The 26,486-nt window shown below is 43.9% G+C and overlaps 1 protein-coding gene across 2 annotated transcripts in view; it reads left to right on the top strand.

Annotated features, from left to right (window-relative positions):
* RYK (receptor like tyrosine kinase) overlaps window positions 1-13,748 on the top strand; it is a 65,349-nt gene extending 51,601 nt beyond the window's left edge. For both annotated transcript variants that reach the window (XM_050902273.1, XM_050902274.1), the window contains 5 exons: window positions 1,797-1,929; window positions 3,746-3,855; window positions 7,815-7,974; window positions 11,694-11,830; window positions 12,683-13,748. In XM_050902273.1, the coding sequence (XP_050758230.1) occupies window positions 1,797-1,929; window positions 3,746-3,855; window positions 7,815-7,974; window positions 11,694-11,830; window positions 12,683-12,794 (652 nt within the window). In that variant the 3' untranslated portion in view covers window positions 12,795-13,748. The remainder of the gene's footprint in view (window positions 1-1,796; window positions 1,930-3,745; window positions 3,856-7,814; window positions 7,975-11,693; window positions 11,831-12,682) is intronic.
* Window positions 13,749-26,486: the final 12,738 nt, after the last annotated feature.

The following is a 26,486-nucleotide window of genomic DNA, read 5'->3' as shown; positions in this document are numbered from 1 at the left end:
GAGTGCTTATAAGCTTTTTTCCTAGCGGCACAGTCCATAAAATCAAATGGTAGCAGCATGTGGGAAAATGGGGAAAGTTTTGGTTTGGTGTTCCACGCCTCGCAGTGAAATATGGGTAGATATTCCTTTTATATATTCTCAGTTATTACAGAAAAAGGTGCTGCAGGCACGTGTTGATTTACGGTGGTTCTTGCACAGGCTAGTTGTTAAATGTGGTGGGATCTCAGTGATGATGAGAGTAAGTATATATGCAGGTTGATTGTCAGTTTAGCAAATTTACTAGTCTGTTTTGTATTGTTCATAATTTTCTACGTGGCAGAGAAATGCTGTGATAAGGTACCGTCCCACATGGACACAAGGAAATGCTTTTTAGGACTCTTGCACGCGTGTTGTCCTGGTATGGCATGGTAACATCACTGATGGGATTTATTCCTTAAGAATTCATGGCATAGTTTTTTGGGGTGATGGCTTAAGTTTTTTAAATTGATGCCCCAAACAGCTTGAGTTAGTTGCAGTTTTGCAGCTTGGATTGAAGGCTGAAATTGGCCTTAAAGATCTTCATTGCTGGCAAGGATTGCAGGTAAGAAGAAACCTATGCTCATCATCAAGTCCCTAGACTGGTAATTGATCTTTTTTTACTGGTAATGTGAAGGAAATGAAAATAGTTCAAGCAGAATTATTAGTTCTGCAGTGCATTGAAAAGTTGCTTTTCTAAGAGTCATAGTTAAGGCCTTGCCTAAAATACAGGATTGTATTAAGAAGAGTAGCAGGTTGAAACAAAAGGAAACAACCCCCCTCTCATCATTCAAAATCGGCTGTTACCCTCCCTTTTACAAGTCAAACTCTTTAAAAAAAGTCCAAAAAGCTTTTCTTCTGTACGCTGCCTATAAAGCTGGGACTTTTATCTCAATCGAAAATAGAGCTCATGGGTATGACACCTGGCTATCAGACATCTTCAGGTAAGAACAGGAAATTTCAAAGTTCCCTTTTAAAAATCATTATAACTCATTGGAGACTTACTAATATGTTTTCAATAGAAGATACAGTTTTTTAAAGAAATGTTTTGTGGAAAATTGAAACTATATACAGTTTGTTTCAAGTTTCTACAAATTTCTATGTTGATACTATAGGAAGATGTTGAGAAACAATGCAGCGTGGGGGTTACTGAGCCATAAGGAGGGTTGGAAGGGACCTTTAAAGCAGATTAGTGGTGGCCTTGGCAGTGTTAGGTTTACGGTTGGACTCGATGATCTTAAAGGTCTTTTCCCACCTAAATGATTCTATGATTCTAAAACACCTGTGATAAAACTCCTGAGATACTTCTGCATTTAGAGTGCAATTTAATGTTTAGTTGATTCAAAACTAAAATTTTCTGTCACTTTGAAGTGGATCAAACATCATGTTTTGACTTTTTTTTTTAAACCACTGTAATGGAGCTATGTATTTTATATCTATAGTTGCATTTAGAATGATACACTTCCAAGTTGAGGATATATTGCTGCTTAATGTAAATGATAACCTGTATTCACAGAAATTTATTTCAGCCCTTTTGGACCAAGTGAAAAAATTTGGAGGGTTCTTCCTCATGGGAAAGTACTCAAATTTTTTTTTTTATTTTTTTTAAAAATGTCTAGGGCTTCCGTTATTTGGAGACCTTGTGCTCTGCAATTCATAATGCAAGATTAAATGCTTTTCTTCAGTGTTGAATTACTTTCACTTACTGTGTTTAGGGATCGAGAAGATTTTTACCAAATTTCAGTTTCATAAAATTAGGAATTTCTCTCCCTGTCTTCCAGGAATCTGCTACCTATCACTCATGTCTGTATAGAAGAGGGAGAGAAACCAATGGTGCTGCTGCCATACATGAACTGGGGGAACCTTAAACTATTCTTGCGACAGTGCAAGCTGGTAGAGGCCAACAATCCTCAGGTACGCTCAGAAATCTCTGACTTCTTGCCCATCGAACTTAGACTTGGTTTGTCATCTCTGTGTGTCTGCCTTAAAAGAAATAGTTGTGGTATTCACCCGTTCTGTTGTGACAATGAGGGAATTGGCAAGCAGGTTCCCTAGCGAGTGTTTATCTTGATTCATATGAGGAAAACATTCTTGGCTGCGTTTATCACAGGCGTTCAGAGGGCATGAAGCTGAGTTAAACTCTGATTAGGGTAGTAGCTGATATATCAATACATCTTTTTAAAAAAAAAAATAAATAAAAAAACAGAGAAAATGGTATCTGATTGTGGACTTAAGTTAGAATACACAGGGGAAAATTGTGTATGGAGAAATTTCAGATTTACTGATTTTATTTTTGGTATAATTAATAGATTATCCCTTCAATTACTGTAGTTCTTTATAGTAAGCATAAAGCACTTCTGTTGAACTTCTAAGGTGCTGCTGTAGATTTGCTGTTAAGTAAAATAACTGGATTTATTTAACTTTAGCTACTAAAGGAAGCAATCTCTGCTGATTTTCTTACTGCTGTGGGTGCTTTTTAGCATTCATAACTTTACTGTGTTTCAGTGGAACCTATTGCATATATTTCATGAGAAGTGAGAAAAAAATATACAAAATACGTTCTCATCTAGGAATATTTTCTAAAAATCCGAGTAAGTGTTTCGTGATGGATGTGTATATGTATTAAAACTATCGCTCCTGTTAGGATTACTTTGTCTTTTCTTCAGTTTCACCTTGGTTTGGCTTCTGTCTTTAGGCTAAACCAAGCACAAAATGAAATCTTGTTTCCTGAGGTCAGCATTTGCCCCTGTTATGTACCAGATTTCAAACTAGCAAGGGCCGCCTACCTCTGTTAATTTACAAGTTGTTGTGATAAGCTGCTAGGATCTTTCAGCTTTGGTTTTACTTGTTTTCCTGCTTAATCCGAGTTATAAATCCCTATGCAATGCAGCAATGTCCCTTTCCAAGAATTTAAGTAGAAATGGTATTTATAATCTGTGTCATGTCAAACAGGAGTTGGCTCTTAGTAACTAGGTATGACTGTACTTCGCTATCAAAAAACGGGACATTTGGTGTCCTAGATACTTATTTTAAGGTGGAACTTTTCTATAAATACCTAAAGCAAACTCTTGAGGTTTCTGAAATAATACATGGGTATTGTTCTTAACAACCTGTTAACGAAGAAGCCAGTTTATTATTGTTTTAATTCAGTATTTGGTTTATTTTAACCCCAGTCTTGCAACTTCAGTGTGTCCACCTGCATACTGATGTTTCTGAAACACTATAGAAATGGAAGAGGGAACCCAAGGTATAAATGTGTGCAAGGGTTTAATTTATATAGGACTGTGAAGTTGTAAAAGTAGATGGAGCATAGCCTTTGACACTAGTTTCCAGCAGTAGATAGCAACAAGAATTTTGACTGCTCTTTGTGCCCTGCTGCCTGAAAATGAGTTGGTTTCCAGGGAAACAAAGTGAAAAAAGTGTGGTAAGAAGGGTAAAATTGACCATTTTTGCCTATGTTCCCCACTAATCAAAGGAAAAGCTGTGTAGCAGTGAGGCAGTTGCAAATTGGCAACGTTTGCCCCTGGCATGTCAAAAAAAAAAAAAAGAAAAGTTAAAATTTAGAATAAGGAGTCTTCATAAGTTTTCAACAGATGTTAGTGTCTGCGGCTACTAGAAAGCATCAGCCACTAAAGGTGAGGGGAGGGGGCACTAGAATACAACAAAACCACTAACCTCGCTGGCACTGGGCTTGCAGTTTTGCAACGATTGTTGTTCTGTGCTCTTGCAGGCAATTTCCCAGCAGGATCTTGTACATATGGCTATTCAGATTGCCTGTGGAATGAGTTATTTGGCCAGACGGGAGGTCATTCACAAAGACTTGGCTGCTAGAAACTGTGTGTAAGTACTCAACGGGGTAGAGTCATCGTGCAGGCAATGTTACGTCAGTAGCTAGAGCTAGGATGGATTTCTCCAACTGACCTGATCTCTACTTCAAAATATACCGCTGTTGGGCTTTTTTTTCCAAATTTTGGGTGAATAGTTTTGTCAGTGAAGTTGTTTTCTTCTAAACATAAGGTGAACCAGAAAGCATGGCTTTCAAGAAAGCAGAATATCCTCACCTTAAATACTTTTGCTAGGTTTTGTCTATCCTTATTTTTTCAAAGGCTTGAAAAATATTAAAGCTTCTCTTAAACTTTAATAAAAACTTGGAATATCTTTGGCTGTTTACCAATGGATAGATTTTTGTATGAAATTGGTTTTCTTCATTTTCTTTTCTTAAAAAAATAGCCTAATGGCTTTGATTGCTGGTAGATTTCTTAGTTGTCAGATGATGGATAGATATGAATGTGCTCTGTAAATGGTAAGAATGCCGAAGTAGGGTTTGAGACCGTCTTCTGACTGGAATATGCCCTCAAAATGTAGAGGTTGTTGGAGGTGTTTGGTGGCTTTCTATAAACCAAATCACTCGGAGACCACCAACTGTGCTCATTCTCCACCTGCTTTCATACCTAATAAGGGGAAACACAGAAAATACAGGGTTCTGCCTAAACTTAACTAAACATCTGAAAATACCTAAAGGGGCAGTTAGTCCATGAGCTTAGTCTTATGATATCTGCAAATAACATCATAATTCAAGTAACACAGTTATTTTCAGAATTCAAGACCGCGTTTGAAGCCTTGAATTCAAGTTCTTGATTTGGAGAGACACTTCTCTGCCTTTTTGCCTCCCCCTCCCAAAGGACATGTACTGGTCTATTGATGAACTAGCAATGAAAGAAAAGGGGAAAAGCAACCTCTGGGTTATACCCCAGAGCTGCCTGCAAATTGTCGGTCAATGAAGTAAGCTCTAATGAGGTAACTGAACTACTGATGAATATAAAGTCTTTAACCTGAAATTGGCTATTAGAGGTGATTTTGAGATTTGATGAGCTCTGCTTTACCATAAACAATTTCATTTATGAAACAGTACATCGTCATTGGATCACTTGGGATGAATGCACACCTTGCATTCCTTCAGTTACGATGCTTCATGTATTTTTTGGAAGAAAATAAAGCTCCTCATGGTCTAGTCATCTGCTTGATTCTTCTTGTGTCTGTTTTATGAAAATATTATTGATTCTCAGAATTGCTGCCCACATCTTCTTGATGACCTTGGGGCATGCATCCCATGTAATCTGAGAGGCTTTTTGCCTTAGCAATACCTACAGGGTTTTCTTAGGCCCTGTCTTCTAGCAGTGCAAAGGTGTAAAGACTGGAGCACGCTCTCAAATCTTTAGGTTTCTCAGTTGTCTGGGCAGGAGGAACGACTGGGTTACCGTCTCAGTTCGTGTTCTTTGGCTTCCATCTCCTTCAGCTTTTTGCCACCTTTGTGTTTTTCCTTATTTGCCAACATGTTTTCCAGTATACCCTTGGAAATACCTCCTAGAATCCTCAAGGCCTCAGTCCCTCCAATATCTTCAAGGCACAGTTGTTGAACCACCTTGTTGTACCCCTTTTTGATTGAGGGTTTGCTTTGATTGTTCCCACAGAGTCCTTGAAGTGGAAGCCCAGTTTCTGTCTTTGCACTTTTCATGGACAGCATGCACCTCTCGTATGGTCTGCCTTGGGGCCGTGTTACTGGTGTCCGTTAGAGAGCTCTGCACGTCTGGCTCAGCAATTAGTAGTAAAATATGGGTCACGTTCCCGACACCAGGATAGGTCCTGCTCCTGAAATTTGGACTGACTTCCCTGCCTAGCCCCTCAGGGTTGTTAGGGGTCACTGTTGCTACAACTTTTGTCCCTCTTGGTTCTGTCCACAAAAGTACTCGGTCCTCTCAGGTGCAGTCTTTGGCCCAGCTCTTCAGACATCCCAACCAGAGCCAACAGAGCTTCTGACATTGCATCCCAGGGGCTAAGAGAAGAAGCTGACAGACACTTAAGTGCTCATGCTTGTCCTAGGATATTTTTTTAACTACTGCACCGTTGTGCTGGCACCACTGGCACCAGGCAGTGTTGGTGTAGCAAATGCTGGGACAAAGGGAGCAGTGAGCTCCACCCTGAAGCCATCCCCTGTACTTTGAACTGGTGCCACCAAGCTAGGCCAGCAGAATCTTTCCTGGCTCTTGCGCTGTGTAAGGATGCTCAGTTTGACAGAGTTCCTGAGAGACTCTGTTCCTAATTCCTCTTGCTTTTCCTTTCTGCTGAATGTGTTGAGGAAGAAGTGGTACCACAGGAGACAAAGATCATAGTGCTCCAGGGAAATTACCTTGTGACAACCTCTCATTTCTGTGCAGTCAATTAATAGCTTAGTGACCTTGCTGTGCAAAGGGTGGGCAGTCCAGACTGCTTGACTCCTTGTCCTCCTGGGGCAAAGTCCAGGTTCACTTTAGTTGCCATACGTGTGATATGGAGTGCTGGCAATAAAAATCAATTCATAGGGCACCTGGTGCTCCTCCTCTGTGGGAAATGCAGGCAGGAGCTGAGCATCTGCTGACCTGTGCTGCACTACAAGAAATCCTGGGCTAGCATTAGATTTTTTGTAAAGAGAAAGAGGGTGCTAGTAGCCAGGATCCCTTTAAAGGGCTTTGGTTCATCTGCCACCCCTTTGTTCCCCAGGTCTCTTCCTCTGTGGTGAAAGGCTGGGAGGAGTTGATAGGAATTATATCAGACCTATGTACCTGTGCCCTAACTTTGGGAAGGGAGCCAGGATTGCAGCGGTCTTGGCAGGTTTGTTAAGAGAGAAAATAGTTTTGGTCTCATGTGCCCATGGCACAGTTGGGCCCAATTAGAGTGGACATATGGATTACACAAGTCAGAGCTCTCTAATCACTGGGAAATTACCCTTTGTATTGTATTTGTTTATAGGCGGGTCTTCTAGGAATTTCTCTGAACTCTTTAAGAGTGATTAGATACGGAAATTTCCTGGTCCATAAAGTTTGAGGGCAATGAACTGACCTGAAAGTGCATAGAAATGGGATAAATAAGAAGCTACTTGAGATAGTGAAGCGGGAAATACACAAATTGAGCACTTCTATTTGATTTTTCTCATCAAAATAAAGAAATTATTGACAAGATGAAAAGGCAGCAAATGCCATTTTGATACAATCCCCCTAACCCAATGTTGTTTCTATATTTTTGTCGTAAGATATTAAAGCCAACATCTTACCCATATTCTGAAGTCAGCTGTTTCTGAGAACATTGAACTTTATTGCATGCTTTTTTAAGTTCAAAAGCATAGGAATTAACATCCCAGAGAGGGGGGGAAATCAGTAGGCTCCATGTGCTTTTTTGAGTTGTCTTTTGGTGATTAAAAGTAAGTTTCCCTTAGCCCGTATCCTATTTCTGACAACAGTCACAATGAATATCTCTTGTTGAGGGGAAGAAATAATATCTTACCAGATTGCTTGATTAGAGACAAGCTTTTAGGCCACAAATAATATCGGTTGCTTTAACAAGATATTACTAGATCTTGCTGTGCTTAAATCTTTGGCTCATTATTGCTACAGAGGTACTATAGCTAAAATGTTTAATTGATCTGATAGGGGATCTCCAAGGGAGGAGGAATAATTTAAGGGAGTTGCTTGTTTGCTTTAACTGTATTTTTTTGCACTTGTAAATGTTTGATTTTATTTAATCGAAGACTGCGGATTTTCCTAGTGCTTATCCGTTAACGCAGAATAAATATGTTCTTTGATAATATTTGATAATCACAGAATAAGCATGTCTTGATCTAGAAGAATGCTAGCCCTTTGAAATATTGATAGTGCGATTAGTGTTCCCCAATTAAATCCCGAGTCTGAAACTTACAGTTGAGCATAAATATTTTCTGTAAAACTGTAATGCCAAGTTTGCTAAATACTTCTGTTCTTTTAAATTAGCATTGACGATGCACTTCAGGTTAAGATTACAGACAATGCGCTATCTCGAGACCTGTTTCCTATGGACTACCATTGCCTGGGAGATAATGAAAACAGGCCAGTTCGATGGATGGCTCTTGAAAGCCTGGTTAACAATGAATTTTCCAGTGCTAGCGATGTGGTAAGTTGGTTTGGTTGGGTTTTTTTTTCTCTTATATTTTGTAAATGTATTTTGTTGACATTTTTCCCTTTTTTCAGCCATTGGAGAATCATGGCACTGAATAGGTAACAGTGATTTGTCCAGAACAGCGTCCATCCACCTGCTGCCTGCATTTGCTGCTCGTGGCAGATAGTTCAAAGGTCAAGCAGGCCCTTCTTACGCAGCAGAATTGTCTGTTGCACCCTGTTCTCCTTGGTAGCGTTAGCAGAAAAGGCAATTAAATTCAGTGAGCAATCTGTATTGGGACTTGTCTGCTATTTGAATGAACGTGATCCAGAGTCCACAACAGAGTATTTTGGTTGCAGTATCACAGATGGAGAAAAGAGAAGAAGAATGGCTTCCCATGACCTGCTGGCTACGCTTATGCTAACACAGCCGGCTTTTTTGCTTCAAGGGCGTGCTGCTGATGTGTTCAACTTGTTCACCAGGACCCCCAGGTCCTTTGCAAAGCCGCTTTCTAGGCGGTCAGCCCCAGCCAGTCCTGGTGCGTGGAGCTATTCCCTCCCAGGTGCAGGACTTTGCATTTGCTTTCCTTGAAGTTTGAGGTTCCTGTCAGCCCATTTCTCCAGCTTCTTGAGGTCCTTCTGCAGAACCCTGTCCTCCAGCCTGTCAGCCACTCTGCCCAGATTGGTATCATCCACGAGCTTCCTGAGAATCCAGGTTGTTCATGAAGATAAAACAGTATTGATTCCTGAGCAACGCCACTAGTAACCAGCTGATCATAGCAATTTGAGTCCAGCAGTCCAGCCACTTCAGTGTCAACACCTCACTAATTTGGTATAAGGATGCTGTGAAAGATAATGTCAAAGGCCTTGCAGAAGTGAAGGTGAACATCCATTGCTCAGCCTGTGTCAGCTAACGCTGTCGCCTTTGCAAAGAACTAGTCAGGTTAGTCAGGCACAGTTTGCCCTCGATAAATCCATGCTGGCTGTTCCCAGACACCTTTATGTGTCATATGCATGGAGGTGACTTCCAGGAGCACGTGCTCCCCAACGTTAGCAGGAGTTGATGTTAGACTACCTGGCCCGTAGTTCCCCGGATCCCACCTCTTCGAGAGGATGCCTTTTTTTGCACTTGTCAGCAACCTCTCCCAGTTGCGGTGGCCTTTCAGAGATGAGGAGAGCAGCACTGCAATGACTTCAACCTGCTCTCGGCACTCTTGGATGCATCCTGTCTGGTACAGTGATCTGGTGTGTACGCACTTGGCTTCACTTGCAGCCTAAATGTTTTCCTCTATGGGCATTTCTTGGTAGTTTAACTCTGCTGAGCCTTGGTTTTCCAACTCCATCCCTGCGTGCTGATGCGTTCTCGCTGTATTCCTCAAGTAGCCGCCTCCTGCTTCCACCCTCTCTTTCCTTCCTTAGTGTCTGAGCTTAGTCAGTGCATCCATGGTGGCCTTCTACCATGCTTGCTCAGCTTCCTGCACATCAGAACGGACTGTTCTTGTGCTTTACGGGAGCTTGTCCTTGAAGATCGACCTGTGGTAATTAGAGTGCTAATTAATGGTAAACCACTTGCCCTTATGATCTGTGTCTTCCTGCTGAGGAGTTATTTTCTTTGGTAATGATGCTTTATTTAACACGGCTACATCCAGAGATTGTAATCTGCATCTTAAAATGTGCTAGTTTAGAAAACTCTTGAAAAGTTCCGGTTGTGGTTTTTTTTTTTTTCCTCATTGCCATGGTCTTTGTACTAGTGCTCAAGCCACATAAACAAAAAAAAAAGGAAGGGAAGGAGTCAGCTCTGCTCCAGAAATACTTCTGTACTCATTGGAAAATGTGTGGGGTTTTGTGTTACACCAAACTTGAAGACAGAACAGGAAATAGAGGTTGCCTGTAAAAGCGTGTTTCTCTAATACTAAATGGGATCAATTAAATGTTGATTTCTCCCCCCCCCCCCGCCATCTGGAACACGAAAGCATTCACTGTTCGTGAAGACTGGACTTGGAAATAAAAGCCTATGTAACACTGGCCATGAAATGTAGAATTTTATTAGGATGAAGGCACCTCAGTATCGTAACCATTTCAGAAAACTCTAGTGCAATTCGGCATATAGTCCACGCTATTTTAACACAAAACTCCTTTTTGCATTATATAGGGATAAATGCAACTCAGCTTCTAATACATAGTTGTTAACTTTGCATATGTAGCTATCTGAGTTTTGCAGTGTGCAAAAATGGACAGTTTTTCTGAGTGTAGAAAGTACTATCTACCCTACATATCATCTTTGCATTTACCTGGACGCTTTTCACAAATATGGTGTAATATGTTTTTGTCTGCTTGCTAGGAACAAATCTAGTTATCAATTGCATGTAACTTATAATCGATGATTAAATCTGTTACAAACAATTTAGGTGGTGCCTGTTAAGATGCAGTTGGCATGTGTTCTAGGCTTGCTTTTTGGATGCATCTCTTTAAAATGGCTTTGCTGGCTTGAAACATTCCTAATGTGTTCCTCCTCTGCCAACAGTTATATCAGTCAGCCAAAGCGTAGAAAAACAAAACATGATTCCTGTTGAATTTTAATTCTGTGGTTTTTTCCCCTCTGTTGGACATGAAGGTCTACATCTCTTTATGCCATTTTTATGGAGCTACTTATGGAATTAGAAATAGCTATATCCTCAAAGTAGTTTTGCTTGAATCCGCCCTTTATTCTCATGTTCTAGGTGCACCACCGCTTGTCCCTCGGCATTTTTCTTAACTGCAAATAAAAAGGATGTCCTCCCCTGCCTTCCCACGCTGCTAATAGATGGCTGTTCAGAGCGGGGCCGCATCGGTGCCCCTGCCATTCTCCAGCTCTGAGCTTCCCGTCAGGGTCCACTGACAGCATCCCTTAGTTAAGGCTTTGGTTGGGGTGGGGGTGGGATTTCTTTTGATTAAAACCAAGAATCTTTTGAGGCTTGCAGAATTCTGCCCCTTTTTAATAAATCATGGTGTTTGCAGCACTTGTAACTTCAGCAGTGAATCATCAGTGTGCAGTATCAGCACCATCTATGTTTTGTCTCTTGGGTCTCTTGATACCAGCTAGTAAATCATTTTACTTGTACTGTGCTTGCACATGAATTGATTGATTGATTTTTCATCACCGTAAGCTCCTTTTGGCAAGTATTGTTGGCTGAATGTGTTGAATGCTGATCCAGCTGTCAAGTTTACTTAGATGAAATCTTTATTTTTCTCCTGAGTCCTCCGTCTGAGCATATACTCAGAATATACAGATGACTTGGATTTAAAAAATGATGGTTTCATTCAGTCTGCTCTTCTGAACCTTTGAATTTCACAGGCCTTTTTTGAGGAATTTTGTGTAGTATTTTGAAGAGGTGAAATGTAATATAAAATTGTTAGTTTTTTCAAAACAGTGGTTTAGTGTTTAATATTCCTTAGATTTGTTAAGTGTTTTGGAATGTCATACTAGAAAAATGCAGTAAATACATGATTTTTTTTTAGCACTTAAATCTTAGTGCACTAAGACTTTAATTTTAGTTCAACTTAACGACTGTTCTGTGATTCTTAATTGTCCCTATTCAAGACAAAGTATTGTCATGTTGAACTTGGATGTATATAGCATTTATGTAAAACTTTCTTCCTCTGTGTAGTCTTATTTATGACTGATTTTGTGGAATGTGTGAAGGAGCTCTCAAAATTCGGCCTGTTCTGTTAATGCTGTACGCTATTTCTTTTTAGTGGGCCTTTGGAGTAACGCTGTGGGAGCTGATGACTTTAGGCCAGACTCCGTATGTCGATATCGACCCCTTTGAGATGGCTGCTTATTTAAAGGATGGCTATCGAATAGCTCAGCCAATCAACTGCCCTGATGAACTGTAAGTGCATGTTTTTGGAGAGAGGATAAAATGTCTATTTTGTAATCAGCATGTTAAGCCAGCCTTATCAATGAAAGAGCCGGGTTTGCCTTCCCCTGCCTGTTTAGTCTGCCTGTTAGACAAACCCTCGTGTAAGTATTTGTGTGGCTTCAGTGACCCGCATCAAGGAACTCGGGCTAAAATTAAATGCTTTTTGTTGTTGTTGTTGAGTTTCACTTAATCCTGACCCAACTCTTTTCCTTATTCTGACACGTGGGAGAAATGGGATTGATCAGCAGAATGGGAGGAGGGAGGCAAAGGGGCCGGGGCTTTTCAGCTTAGCGTTTGTGGGGCTGCAGTGTAGGAAGCCACTAGGTTTGTAGGTAGAGGGAATCTCTGTTCTCTCAGCAAGACTATGGAGAAGTACTGTGTGTAATGGAGTTAAATGGCAGTGCTTGAGGTGTTTATTCATAATCCTAATGGTATAGGAGAATGCAAGTGCACAGGCACTACCTTCTGCCTCGTGTGTTCTTCCAAATCCCCTTCCCGTAAACCTACCACAGAAACATTTTGAACTATGTTTTTACAATAGTTGAGCAATTTCTGATGAACCATGTATCGCTTCCTCCTGGATTGCCTCTGACTCGTATCCTAAATCAAACCAGCACTTCCAGTCACAGCACATTTGTTGATCATTCCAGGTGTCTGTCTTCTGAAGGAGTTGTTCGGCATCGTGTATCAGAAGGTAGAGGGTTCCTTTTCTCTCTCTGGTCAGCAGGTTTTCTAGTGGCAAATGCTGTTTTTCACTTTCAGGTTGGGACTGTGGTCGCCTGGCTTACGTTCTCATGTATTCCATTTGTCTTTGTCTTGTAGGTTTGCTGTGATGGCCTGCTGTTGGGCCCTAGATCCTGAAGAAAGACCCAAGTTTCAGCAGCTGGTGCAATGTCTAACTGAATTTCATGCAGCATTGGGAGCCTACGTCTGAAACTGCAGAAGAAGATTCAATTCACTGATTGGGAGAAGGCATGGCATACATCTGCAGCTCCATGCATCACTCGGACTCACACACGTGATGTGTATAAAGCAACACCAAAGGGAGAAAGCACTTCTTCCAAAACACTGTGCCTTAGAATGCCTTAGTAGTCTGAAGTTTTTTGTAAGACCTCTTGATGTTGAATATTTTCTAGATATCACTTTTGCTAAGTTAAATCGAGACCTTTTTATTTGCCATCAGGATTTTTAAAATGTAGTGATAGTGAACTTAAACATGAGATTTGGATGGACTTTGCACTCTTACAACAGACACGTGATTTTTTTTTTGAAGGGTATATGGAACTGGTAGAAAAGTGAGGCTAGGGGAAATTAATGCAAAAGCCACACTGCAGAAAATTTTCCCTGCTTTTTAAAAATGTTGAAACTGAATCTTTCTGACCAGCTCTAGTGTTTGTACTTGTATGTATCTGGAATAGCTTTTTAGTATCAACTTCTTCTATTTTGAGACAACAGCACATTGTGGTTGGATCCACAAGCGGCATCTTACTTTTTTAACCCATTCACAAATGTTTTTTGGAAAAGCTGGTCTTCAGGATACAATATCTCCTTTTTAAAGCAGTAAGTGATTATGTAAAAGTGATTCCAGTTTACCTCATGCAGAGAGTAGTAAAGGGGGGGTAAAAATGGTGCCCCTCCTTTCAGATAAAAAGCTGATGTGATTTTTAAGATGGTTTTATGTGCTAAATAGAGGCCTTCAGAGAAGCGCCAAAGCAGCCCTTGTGTGGGAGTCTTTCACCTCAGACTTCTGGATCGCAGTTTCTCTTGTTCAAAAAGGTACTGGTTGTTGTTTTTTATGGGCTTTTATGGCCTGAAATGGGCTTAAATATATAAATATATATTTGTAAAGACACTTGCAGAGTAAAGAATGTTTTTCTATTACATCTAATGTGAAAGCTTGGTCCCTCACATTGCCCTGTGTATTGAACGTGCAGGTTGGTGGTGGTGGTGGTTGTTGGGCTGGAGTTGGCATGAAGACAAGGTGGATTGCCTGCCTCCCTCCCTGCAGAACTAGTCCCTGAGACTTCATATATTGTCCTGCTGCCTTCTTTAACCCAAATATCCATTCCACCCCAGGTTCTTTTGAGTTGAACGTTAGTGAAGAGGACTGAACAAGGTATTTCAGGAAAACGTGTGGCGATCCATTGATTCAGCCTCAGTAACTTTCATATTCTATATGTAACAAAGTTATTTGTAGAATAACTTCCAGTTCTCCAAGTGAACTGTAGGTTGCATCCTGCACATGGTGGCATCACGAGGCAGGCTGCACTTTAGCACAACGTGAAGCATGAAAAATTGCCTTTTGTCTCACGCCATCTTCAGACACCCGTAGCCTCGAGTGTTTGTGCAACTGCACGGTTGGGAGCATTGCCCTGACAGGCTCCGTAGCAATCGTAGCATTTTAGGAGACTCTGGTCTGCAAGTACGAGCAGCTGGATTTGGCTGTGTTGTGCGACTGGATTTGGCTGTGTCATGCAGATGTGTAGCTTTTGTTCTTTCCAGAGTTCTGAACCTTGCTGAAGAAAATTAATCTTTTCTAATTAGTATCACGTGAGGCAGAACTTTGTGCCTTTGTCTGTTCTCAGTCTCGGAGGCTGCCCCTTTGCATTGCCGAGCTAAAACGGAGCGTCCCTCAAAATGCAGGAGCTTTCCTATCTGTACTTCGGTGTTAGTTATCTGTGGCTAGTGAACCAAGTCTTGCTTTATCCTAGAAGGAAACTTTCCTGCTGGCTCAAGTTTGGGCATGTTATGATGGGCTGTGTTCGCTTGAATGAGTTGAAACTGGTTTCATTTGGTTGGCTTTGGAGTCGCTGAGTTTGGGGATAGCAGTAAGGCTTTGGTTGGGTGGACTTCTGTGGTCTCTTTCCTTCCTGACCCAGGGAAACTACCCAATGTCAGTACTCGTTGATGATGACTTGGTTGTTAAAGCTATCAGTGGCAGTGTTGTTCATATCCAGATCTGTGTTACGATGGGATCTACAGAGGTCATAGCTGTAAGATTTACTTGAGATTGGAAGACAGTCCAGGGTGAAAATGGTACGCATATTCTATGTGCTTCACAGGGTAGAGTCACGTGCATACAAGATGTGTATCTTGCAAAATCTGTTCACATCTGATAGGTATCTGAAGTGACGTCTAACCGCAACGGTCTTGTCGTGGTTTAACCCCAGCCGGCAACTAAACACCACACAGCCGTTTGCTCGCTCCCTCCCCCTCCGCGGTGGGATGGAGGAGAGAATTGGGGAGGGGGGAAAGTAAAATTTGTGGGTTGAGATAAAGACAGTGTAATAGGACGGAAAAGGAAAGGAAAATAATAATAATGATAAAAGAATTAGAATATACAAAATCAAGTGATGCACAATGCAGTTGCTCACCACCTGCCAACCGATGTCCAGCCAGTTCCCGAGCAGCGGCCCCCGGCCGGCTTTCCCCCTAGTTTATATGCTGAGCATGACATCATATGGTGTGGAATATCCCTTTGGCCAGTTTGGGGCAGCTGTCCTGGCTGTGTCCCCTCCTAACTAGTGTAAACACTCCTTAGCAACAATGAAAACATCAGCGTGTTATCAACATTATTCTCATCCTAAATCTAAAACACAGCACTATACCGGCTACTAGGAAGAAAATTAACTCTATCCCAGTTGAAACCAGGACAGGTCTTAAGGTGGGTTAGGGATGTACTGCACTTCAGGCTGCTCCGCTCAATCAGCACGAGCTGTGGGAATGGTAAACTAAGTCAGCTTTCCCTTCGATTAGGTGGTTTCTTATCTACTCCCACATGAGTGTACACATCAGTAGAGACTGAGAAGTGGTTTAGTGTGGTGTTAAGGTACAGATACAACTATCAATTTTGGAAATTCTGCTTTCATTTAAACATGCTTCACCTGCAGGGGTTAAAGCTAAGATAGGCGTTTTGCTGATAGAGCTACCTCGAGTAGGTGCCTTGCAGGAATTTATTGTACCTAAGATTGCAAGTAGCTTTCATGCTGGGATTTTTCTTCACTGCTGCATGTGATATATCTTAGCTCCATGGTCTTTTAGGAAAGCTCTTGAGGAGCAGGTCACTCGGGTAGAAGATTGAAAATACAGACTTTCTGGAAGGAGAATATTATCAGTAGCTTCTACTCTTAAAGTACACAGAAAAGTCTCGGTGTGGAAGTTCGGATTGATCAATACCTGTTACCTGAATACAAATATACACCCTCTTACCAAGGTCCAGTATGGCACCATGTTTCATGCTGGAGAGGCATCAAGAGCATGTTGATCATAGCCCTCAGGCTTATAAGCTCCAGTGGCAGACTGGGATGGAGGTGTATTTTGGGTGGACAAGAAGAGGATGAAAGAAGAGTGGCTGTTTTGGCTGTGCTAAACATACAAAATCGTCTTTCTTCAATCTCTTTTCCACATGTCTGACTTTGAACAGGAGGTAACTTCTCTCTGGCAGAGAAGTACAACCTGTGGACTTGACATATAGAAAAGATGTTTTGTATGTGGGAGAGCCAGGAGATAGGAGCTAAAGAAGGAGGAGACAGCTGAGAAAGCCCTGATCAAATTTTGGGGGAAGATAGCAGGGTGGGGGTGGACCAGTCCTCTCTGCACCCAACCCTCTGGAGCATGATAGCTCCTTGCTGTGGGTTCTCTGTAAAATAATGTCGCTGGAGACCTCTGCAAGAGCCATTTCACTTGGAGTGCTGATGTTCAAACTGTATGGGAGGTGTTGTGGAGAGGGCTGGGGAAGCAGCTGTCAGTAGATCTTTTGATGGGCTTAGAAACAAAAATGAGTAAACTTTGTCGGATGAGAGTGGGGTTTGGAAATTCTAGTGCTCCTGTATTGAGGAAAAGCCAAAGGAGAGGCTTAGTAGAGCAGTAAAGGGAACTGTATGAGAGTGACCCTTGGGAGAGCTAGATGGAGCATGACTGGTAGGTAAGTCAAGGAGGTAAAAGAACAGAAAGCTGTGGTTACAGGACAGGGAGGAAATGGGGTGGATTGTGGCTTCTAGGGTTTTTTGGGGGAGGGCGGGCAGGGAGGGGTGACTCTGGAAGAAAAAAGTAGGCAAGAAGAGGTTAAAGGGAAGAGGTGTTGAGCATTAAGTGCAGGGTGTCATGGGACGCCCTACGGAGGCAGAGGTCAGGGTTGGTTGGGAGGACTTACAATGGACTAGGGCTCTGGAGTGAAGGAGGGGATCAACTCACGGAGCGAAAAAACAATGGGAAGAGAGAAGGCTGAGAGCAGACAATTCATCAGCAGTGATGGGTCGGGAGCTGTGGAGGTGCTAAATAAGGGATATGAAGGACACTTGGAAAGCAATGCTGAGAGAATGGCTGCTCCATGGGCAGTTTTTCCACGTAACTCAAGAGACGCCTTGGAGGATCAAAGCACTCTTCTTGGCTGTCTTGGCCAGCGTTCACATTCAGGTTGTCCTCTGTTTCCCACTGCAATTGTCTCCAGGTTTTCAGCGAAGGGTGAGGCTGGCATGGCAAAAGGAGCTGTGTGTGAAGATGGCGCCGTTTGTTTCCACTAGAGGTGACCTTGTTTTATTGAAATTTATTTAATTTTTTTTTTTGCTTGAGTTTGGCACTAAGAATCAGCACCCCACCCCAAAGTGTTTGTCTGACAGCCTTTGTCCTAGGATTTGTGAGAAGGTTTTCAACTGTTTGCTCTGGAAAGACGTGTGTGGTGTGCTTTAAACTACGTGCATGGAAAGGGCTTGAGTCAGCTGGTGCTTTTCAGAGGAAAGTGGAAATATTGCCGAGACTGTGGAATTTGTGTCAAGGGTATTGAGTTTTGAGCATTTCTGTGGTAGCTGATGGATATGAATCATTTTGAAGAAAAGAAGGATTAAAAAAAGAAAGACAAGAGTCCTCTGAAAAGAGTGGTATGAGTGTATCAACCACATATTGCGTATGTTCCTCGCAGGTAAATCTGTGTACTTAGGGCCAGGTGTAAATCTGGCAGTCTTCTGCAGTTCAGTCCCAAAGTCCCGTGGTCCCAGCTCTGAAATGCTTACCTTGGAAATTAAGCAGATACACACGCCACACACAAATACGAATGCCAGTGTTCAAAACACCTCGCTTGTCATGAATGAAAGTGAACACAAGTGAAGGGTGTTCATGCAAGGCTCGCTGTAGCGTTCTGGAAGCAGCCCTTGGTGTGTTTTCTAGCTAACACATGGTGTATTTTTTTCAACGTGACATGTGACTTGTAGTGCAAATGATCTGTGACCCGAGGCTTGTGCGTGTTCAAGGCTGTGTTAACTCAGCTTAAATCTCTGTTTGTCAGGTGAACTCCTCTTGGTGTTGGCAGATTGTTGTTGCAGGATGCGAGGTGAGTCCAGCCGTAGCCTTTGATCTCAGCACAGGAATTTTAATGAGAAGCCATTGGAAGAAATAAAAGAAATCCGATCAAAATAAGAAAAAGGGCAGGCTGCCTCCCGAGGCTAGCAGCCTGCTGAGAACTGATGTGAGTGAGGTTTGATCCAAATAACTTACCGGAGCCTCAGAGTACTGGATAAGGAGCCCATCTGGCAGCTGAAATCTGCAGTGCTGCTGCTGGGGGAGGGAGACTTTTACACCCTTGCACATCCAGGTTCTTACAACCAGATAAGGACGTTCCTGCAGCCATTTGTGCGCTCCCCCGTGCTCTTGGTAATTGCTGCTTCCTCCCTGGTAAGGATGTGGAGAATGTATCTCCTCTCTGGGGTGCCGCCTTGCAAATACCAGATTGAAATGGCATTACAGGGAGGGAATATTTTGGGGGTGGAGGGAACATGCTTTATTTCTGATGGCTCATCTCGTTCCTGTAAGGTGTGAACCTTGCCTATCCTGACCTCTTAACTGCATCTTGCCTTGGGGCAATGTATAGTGCTGCTGAGTGCTTGCTAAGTATTGCCTGTTTGATAAAAAGAAGAGGCTTGTATTACCATGCGGTAGCTCTGTAGCAGAAGGCAAGGTTTGATTGTAAGATTCAGTGTTTTGGGGCGTCTGTTATGGGCCTGATTGGGGCTGAGTGTACTAGGCTTAGGACTCTGGAGAGCTTGGTATCTGCTCTCACGTGCTGGCTTACATCGGTGTCCTACAGCCCCACCAGAACTGCACCAGCTGAATGCTCCTTTGATTGCACTCTCTTGCGTTTGAGCCATCTGCTGTCACGCTTCCCTTGGCTGGAAAAGGCAATAACGTTAGTTCTGTCTCCTTCCTTTCATGGCACAGAAACTGTTCTCGGTTGTGTAAACAAGCGTGGCTCGCTAACTCTAGGACCAGCTCTCACTCCAAGTCTGATGCTCCAGATAGCAGGTCCCCTTTTCAGGGCTGCACAGCAGCTGAAGCAGCCAGACATGTCAGCTTTACCAAAGCTTTCAAATCAAAACATTTTTCCACTAAGAAACCCAAGAAATATGCAAAGTTAAACAAAATAACTACCCCAAGTGTATTTCTGATTCAGCTGTCGGCTTCTGTGTGTTCCTAGGGTGGGAGAGGCTGGATGCACCAAATAACCCCATCTCCTCCTCTCCCTCCCTCCTGCCCCCCAGCCTCTTCTTCAGCTCAGTCTATGCTGTAGTCTCAGCTTCCACCTTGTTTTCTCCTGCTCAAACGAGATGCACTTAATTTTAGGTTATTCTAGCTCTTTTTTGCTTAGTAAGTTTTAAATGAGCCTCTTCTGTTGTCTCCTGTTGTGTTACCATCCCCATAGCTTTTGACCTGACGAGCTGGGTTATCTCTGGGAGTAACCCTCTAGGATCCAGTAATTCTTCCCGTGCCTTGCATCCATGTGGAGCCAAAACGCTTTGCCAGCAACCAGAAACCCTGGCACTGGCTGCAAGCAATCCCCCGATCCGAGAACTTGGGCTCGTTAGTGAGACAAGATTCATCTTGCTGAAACTGGAGTTTGTAAGAAAAGGGCCTATGTGGTGCAGTTCATGTCATCCTGTAGACGACAATGAAAATGGCTTGGACTTATGTCCTGATGTATGTGGACACCTATGTCCAGAGACATACCGCAGCCGTGGTGGGAATATACATGGTGACTCCCTGTCACCCTGCCTGATGGAAGTCACTTGGTCTGCAGCCATGTGCCCTGTATCCCATCCTGTCCTCCAGCAGGAGAGCTTGCTTCTGGTGGAATCCTTCTTGCTTGCGGACACAAGAATGGCTCCCCTTCCTCCTCGGATCCCCTCGTCAGACTGTGGTGAAAGCCCCTTTGCCTTTTCGTGGCCCCTTGGCACACAAGTCAGGGGCTGCCTCTGAGCCGGCAGCCTGAGAACCGCAGAAGCGTGGCGTTGTGCAGCTTGCGTGGGAGAGACCTGCAACAGAGTCCGGCTGCTCGGGGATCGTCGCCTGGAGCTGTCCAACACCTTCAAAAGAAGCATTTTCAGTATTTTAATTCTTTTTTTTTTTTTTAAACCAAGTTCTGTGCAGGTCCCAGGCTTGCTTGCCCAACAAAAGCTCGTCACTCTCTTAAGGGTGAGGGTTAGGGATGAAGGTTAGGGGAGGTGGCTCCAATATGTTTATCATGCTTTCAGCCTCTGGAATAGACTCGGAGAAGGCTGGAAGCTGAAGCCCTGGGTACTGAGTGCATTTCTGCTGCGAAGCTCGGGTGAAAGCAAGTAGGAATCTCTTCTGGATGCGCTTGAGATGCGATACCCGGTGCAGAATGCAAATGGAGTGCTGTAGATAACATGTAAAAGCTGTCTTCAAGCTTACCTGGTCGTAGAGGTGCTGCTTAGGGCTGCTCAGCCGCCTGCCCAGACCCTCCGTGTCCCACACATCTGTCCAGGCAGGCTCGGTCTAACGCTGCTGTGAGCACTTCTTGGTTCTTCAGGCCCCCTTGCCTGCAGAGAAGCAAGGCTGTCCCTCAGAGATGGCCTTCCCCTCAACCAAAATGGAGCTGAGCTGGTGAGATTTTAAATAAAACCGCCCTGCAGCCTTTGTTTTTGAGCTAAGAGAAACCCACAGATAGGGAGAGCGCTATGCTGGGGATGTTTCATGCTCAAGGAGGAAAAATAAATGAAGTTTCTGTCCTTAGTGATGCAAATGGGACAGACGTCGGCAACACCTCCCTAGGAAACGCTGAAGAACGGACTGAATAATGGTGTTTGATTGAAACAGAGCTTGAAGGAATAGGGAAGTGGACTGACTAAACTTGTCTTTGCAGAAATGTCAGAAGTCTTAGGAGTAAGCCTGGAGGTGGGGAGACAGCAAGCTGGCTTTGAATGAGAATATTGATACGATGGGCATATGAGAAGGATGGTACGTGAGCAGTGAGATAGTCAAATATCAGCTGAGGACAGGTACGTTGACCTGACAGGAGGCTTCAGTCTTTTGTGTTGGGGAAATGTCATGTTTGGGCTTTTTCTTTTTGATGCATAAATGGCTGTTTTTATGGAGCAGCTGGACAGGATACCCCTCAGAAAGAAAATAATTCAGCTCAGTCCTGGACGATGCACAGGACCAGCTGTAAAATTGCTGGAGAGCTGCTCCGTACCAGTGACCAAACCATGTTTAGATCTGCAGTCCTTGCCAACGCAGTAAACACAAGAGAGTAAAGGGAAGGAAAAAAAAAAAAACACAACAAAACCCAAACAACCCACAGAAAAATCCCACAACCAAAAAAAACCAAACTAAACCAGCATTTCATTTTTAAAAGGGGAACTGTGTAAAAACAAAAGCAGTTTAAGGAAAAAAGAAAAGGCTGGTCAAAAGGGTAACATGCTCTGAGGTTCTGCTTGCAGGACTTCATTCCTGGTTTGAATGCTGGCCAGAGGGCTAAAATCCAAGCTTTAAATGCCCTCTTTCCGCTGGCGGAGATTTACCTGTCAACAGATAAAAGCACACAGGAGATATTCCTCGAGTTTAGGGGCAGATCACGCTACTGTGTGGACATTGCTGCTGGAGTGCCATGAGAAGCCTTCGGTGGCATTGTGCCGTGACGTTCAGGCCACGGCAGCGTGAAGAGCACGGGCAGAGGGCACTGAGAAGCAGCAGAGCGCTTTGCCCTGTCCCAGGAGCGTCTGCAGCCGGGAAGTACAGGCAGGAGGGGGAGGCAGGACTGCTGCCTGCTGGGCAGGAGAGTGCAGCACAGCTCTGGTGAGCAGCACCCCTTTTTTTCCCCCCCCACTCTTCTCGTAAAGCTTGTTTTGTTTGTGTGCTTCATCATGCTCAGACTGGTGACGTCTGCTTTGTAAGGCCAAAGGGAGTGTTTCAGGCAGATCAAATAGTGTTAGTTTTACTTTCACTTGCTTTAAGACTCCAGTTTTCTTTGAAGAGGAGGATTTTGAGAAGGAACAAAGTGCCAGCAGCTGATGGACAAGCCATTCCCTGTGTTGCAATATTCAGGCTCCCAAGAAGTAGCACTCACTAAGGGCAAGGTTGTGTAAAAATGAATTTTTTTTAATTATTATTATTATTCTAGATAATAAGAGGAAGAAATGTGTGGCTGAGGCTGCCTCGCTGAAGGATTTATAGGAGCATGGAGGAATGGTGGGGTAGCAAGGCAGCCTGGGCCATACAGCCAAAGTCTAAGGGCAGAGCTGACATAGCAAAGTGCATCAGCAATAAAATTGCTGCTCAGGGAGGGGGAACAGTCGAAATGTCCATGTCTGCTGTAGGCAAAAGAGCAGAGGGGGGAAAAATTAGCTAACCTGTGATTTAGAGACGTAGATTCATTTAGCTGCTCTGCTCCACGCTTCTCCTGCCACATTAAATAGCTCGCCCAAACTCCCGAGACCTTGGTTTCCCCTTCAGAAAGCACCCGGCCTGTGTCGCGGGGGTGTTGTGCAGAGGAAAAATAGAAGAAACCTGGTAGTTGCTCCCAGCTTCTAATCGGGTAGCGTTGTTCAGTTAATTGGTAATAGCGCAGGGGAAATAAAACATGTGAAGAGGGAATTGCTGACAGCTTCTTTGGGACTAGTGGGAGGGGGGAAACCCGTACTGCATCTCCAAGTGGCCCTTCCATAAGGTGCCATCGTAAACTAACTACCAGAGTTTGCCTCCGGAACAAAGGAGTGGGTTATTAAAGGGGCTGAGGAGATGGAGACCATTGGCCTTGAATTCTTATAACAGCACACTGGGATGATGAAAACCCATTGAAAAATTTGCTCGTAAAACTATTTTCATCCGAGTTCGTCCTCTCTCCGGGCAGGATGATGCTGGCAGCTGAGTTATGGGTCCAGATGGTCTCGGAAAACGCCATTTGTAGCCTGTACGATAGCAGCAGCTTGGGTGTGAATCAAGGCCATCTCCATCCAAAAAGGCACTTTCAGCGTCAGTATGTCCAGCAGAAATCCCGGCTGCTTGTAGCTGTTGTTCTTGGGGGACAAGTTAAAGTTCAGGCTACTTCAGGTCAGTCACCTTTCCTTCTCCGATGTTATTTTAAATGGGGATATCTCGGTCCTATCTGCAGAGACTGTTCCTAGCTTTGTTTTGGCAATGTTGGGATATAACAAAGAATGTGGGTTCTGGGAAAAGCTGTGAATTCCAGCTCCACTCAGCATTTGGGGTAAACAGTATTATTGTACGTCAGAGCCAATTTTGGGTTTCTGCAGGGAGTTCTTGTGCCTCGGGGAATCTGTAGTGATGTGTTCTTGACTCCTCCGTACTGATGCAGTTTGGGATGATGTTGGCTGCTACCCAGTCTCTCTCGCTCTCTGCGGTGCCAGCTTTGCAGAACATCTGACTGTGCACGCAACTTGAGTCTTGGCTTTTCGGTTGCGATCTCCGAAGACTCTCAGCCAGAAAGGCGTACTTGGGAGCAACGTGAATACTTCTTCCTAGAAACGGGAGGACTTCCCTGGGTCAGAACAAACTGCCCTTGCATTAATGTCACAGATCTCAAGATGTGTGCTTACTTAGGCTGGGACCACCTCTGTAGCTGACTTCTCCTTCCAGTTGTGACAGTGGACCCCCAGTGTGATTCATGGACCTGCGGAAGAGATGCTCAGTGCTGGATCTTCCGCGTGAATCTGGATTTTAATTCAGCGATGGTGCTGGTGGGACTGCATGTTTTCCACCCTCCCGGTGGGGGTTATGCCAGCTCACCTTTTCAGGTGCTTTGCTGCTTTCCCTGGAATATCTTCCTTTTATTGTTTGGCTTTAGTGAGCAAATTGTGTGAACCCTACCAGGATATGCAAGGAGTCTTGGCAAAGAGTGAGCTAATTCTTTTGGGAGAACTCAATGATAAAAATTCACCTTTCCACTCTCACCTGTGACAGTTTCGATACTTGTCCTGGGCGAACGTTGAGTTAAGGCTGTTGTTCCGCTCCTTGTATTAACTTACCAAATACAATCCCATTCCCTTGTATGTTAAAAATTACTGCCCAAGTTAAAGATTTCGCAACAGCCATACTGGGGCAGATCAAGGGTCCTGGTCTTCTCCCCAGCCCTGGTCAAAGCAGATGCATGGAGAGGAGGAAGAGCGAGGCAGGCTTGCGCAACGCATCCTTTTGAGTCCTCTTGCAGCCTCCAGCCCTTTCCAGCTTGGATGATTTTCCAAGCCAAATGACGCTTCTGTCTACTAAGACGTGAATTTCTCTCGTCCAGTCTTCCCTTGAAACCCTGTGGGTGTTTATCATCCCCAGCGTCCTGCCGCGAGGAGCTCTGCAGCTCAGCTGTGAGTGAGGAACCATCTTTTTTCTTCTTTTTTTGTTCTTTTTTTTGCTCCGAGCCTGCCTTCTCATCTCCTTTGACGCCCTGGGGCAGCTGTATCGGAGGAGGCTGTGAACACAGTCCCCTCTCGAGTGCGCAGAGCTCTGGATATCCCCTGTAAGTCACCCATTTTACAAGGACCAGGGGGCCATAAATGTGTGCACAATTCCTGGTGTGGGTAAACTCTAGATTTACCTAGCAGTGTAATGAAATTTGTCGTCTTTCCCCCGCCCGATCCTTTCTGCATAACACCTCACACTTGGTTTCCCGCTGAGGAGCGAGCTGACATCTTCATGGAGCACTGGAAGTACACTAAGTCTTCAGGGATAAATTAAAATGCTGTTCCTAACGCCTGGTTGCAAAGCTGCTTTAGGATTGCCCTTTTTCCTTGTGTAACGCTCGTATAATGAGGAGTGCATCTCATCATGAACAATTATCTATACTGGAAAGCTTTAGTATGACTCCCAAACAAGTAAAAAAAAAAAAACAACCCACTTTTAACAGTAATAATAATAATAAAAAGCTTAATGACCTTGGTTGTACATGCAGAGCTCGAAGTTTTTTGCTGCAAGAAGCGACTTGCGGATATTGTCTCCGAGTCTATAGAAATACATAACTCTTTCAAAGTTCCTTTGTTCCTTTGGATAGCGAGAGCCATTCTGGGTGTGTTTCTCTAATCTTGAAATCTGTGAGCTTTAAGGAAAAAAATTAAGTTAATTAAAACAATTTTTACATGTATTCTTATGCGGTGCTTCTGAGTATGGTACCAGACTACACATGGCTGGTTACAGAATCCCCAGTTTCTGTCCTTATGTAGTGATCACTAAAAAAGCAGAAATCTTTTTTACCATTATCCCCTCCCTAACTCTCTGCTTGATTTGGACCAGAGCAGTTTGAAACTCTGGTGTTTAGCTTTTAGTGGATTAATATCCTATTTCTCAGCACGTCTGCTCAATAGACGCTGAATCCCAGCGGGGAAATTTGGAGCCATAGGAAGGAGAGGTGGGTGGGAGAGCGCATTAAGCGGTCGTCCCTCCCACGAATATATTTCCTCTTTGCAAGTCGTTGATGAGCTGCTGCGTAGCTGCAGGAAGCTTGAGTGCTGCCACTTCGTCTTTTTTTTTATGTTGTTCCTGTGTCCTGGCAAAGTTCATCTGACCTTAGTTGGCGACAGGCTTGCGTTTTCCTCCAGCTCCCCGGAGCAGAAACTGTTCCTCCCCTTGCTCTGCCGGCATCGGTGAAGATGGGTCTCCAGCCGGCCTGGATGCAACAGGAGCCTTGGTGGTTGGACCCCCAGAGCTTAGCAATGGTGTGGAGCAGCTGTACGGCTCGTCCTGTGCCTGGTGCAGACCCCACGTTCCCCGGCTGTGCCGGCCAAAAGTCCATGGCTGGACCATGCCCAAAGCTCGTATTTGGCTGGTAAGTGCACACCACCTCCTCCACGTTCATCCTGGCTGCCCTGGCCCCGGCAGAAACCTACTGCTCGTTCCTCAGCCAGGAGCAACATCTCCTTTTAACCATTTTAAAAGTCCATTTGGGCTTCTTTCATCTGACATTGATGCCTGGCAGGTCTCTGTGGCTCAGAAACCTGAGGGTTTCCTGGCTTTCCTCTCCCTGTGTGGTCAGGTGGCTCCAGGGACAGAGCCCAGATTTGGTGAACCGGTGTTACTGCCCGTGACAGCCCACCACAGCATCCATGTGAGCTCTGCAATGAGCAGAAGGGAAGCTACAAAGCCTAAAAGTGCCAAATGACGCTTTTTAGCATTTCTTCAAATCTGCTCTCTTTAAAAATCCCGAGGTCTTGGAGTCCTGTCCTTAAGTGGACATCTCATCAAGGTACTACAGCAAGTTTCTAGCCCTGAAGAACCAAAAACTGGAAAGCAAATAGGCTCTAACAGGGGAGATGTCTTAATTTCACCCTGGCATAAAAAGCCTTTAATTCATCTTTTTTCCATGTTGGAGGAAAAGTGTTTTCAGTCACGCGTG

This window comes from Gymnogyps californianus, chromosome 10 (genome assembly GCF_018139145.2).
Source record: "Gymnogyps californianus isolate 813 chromosome 10, ASM1813914v2, whole genome shotgun sequence".
In the NCBI taxonomy this organism is placed as follows: Eukaryota; Metazoa; Chordata; class Aves; order Accipitriformes; family Cathartidae; genus Gymnogyps; species Gymnogyps californianus.
Note: the sequence above shows the minus strand (reverse complement) of the source record. Positions and strands in the feature narration are given on the sequence as shown.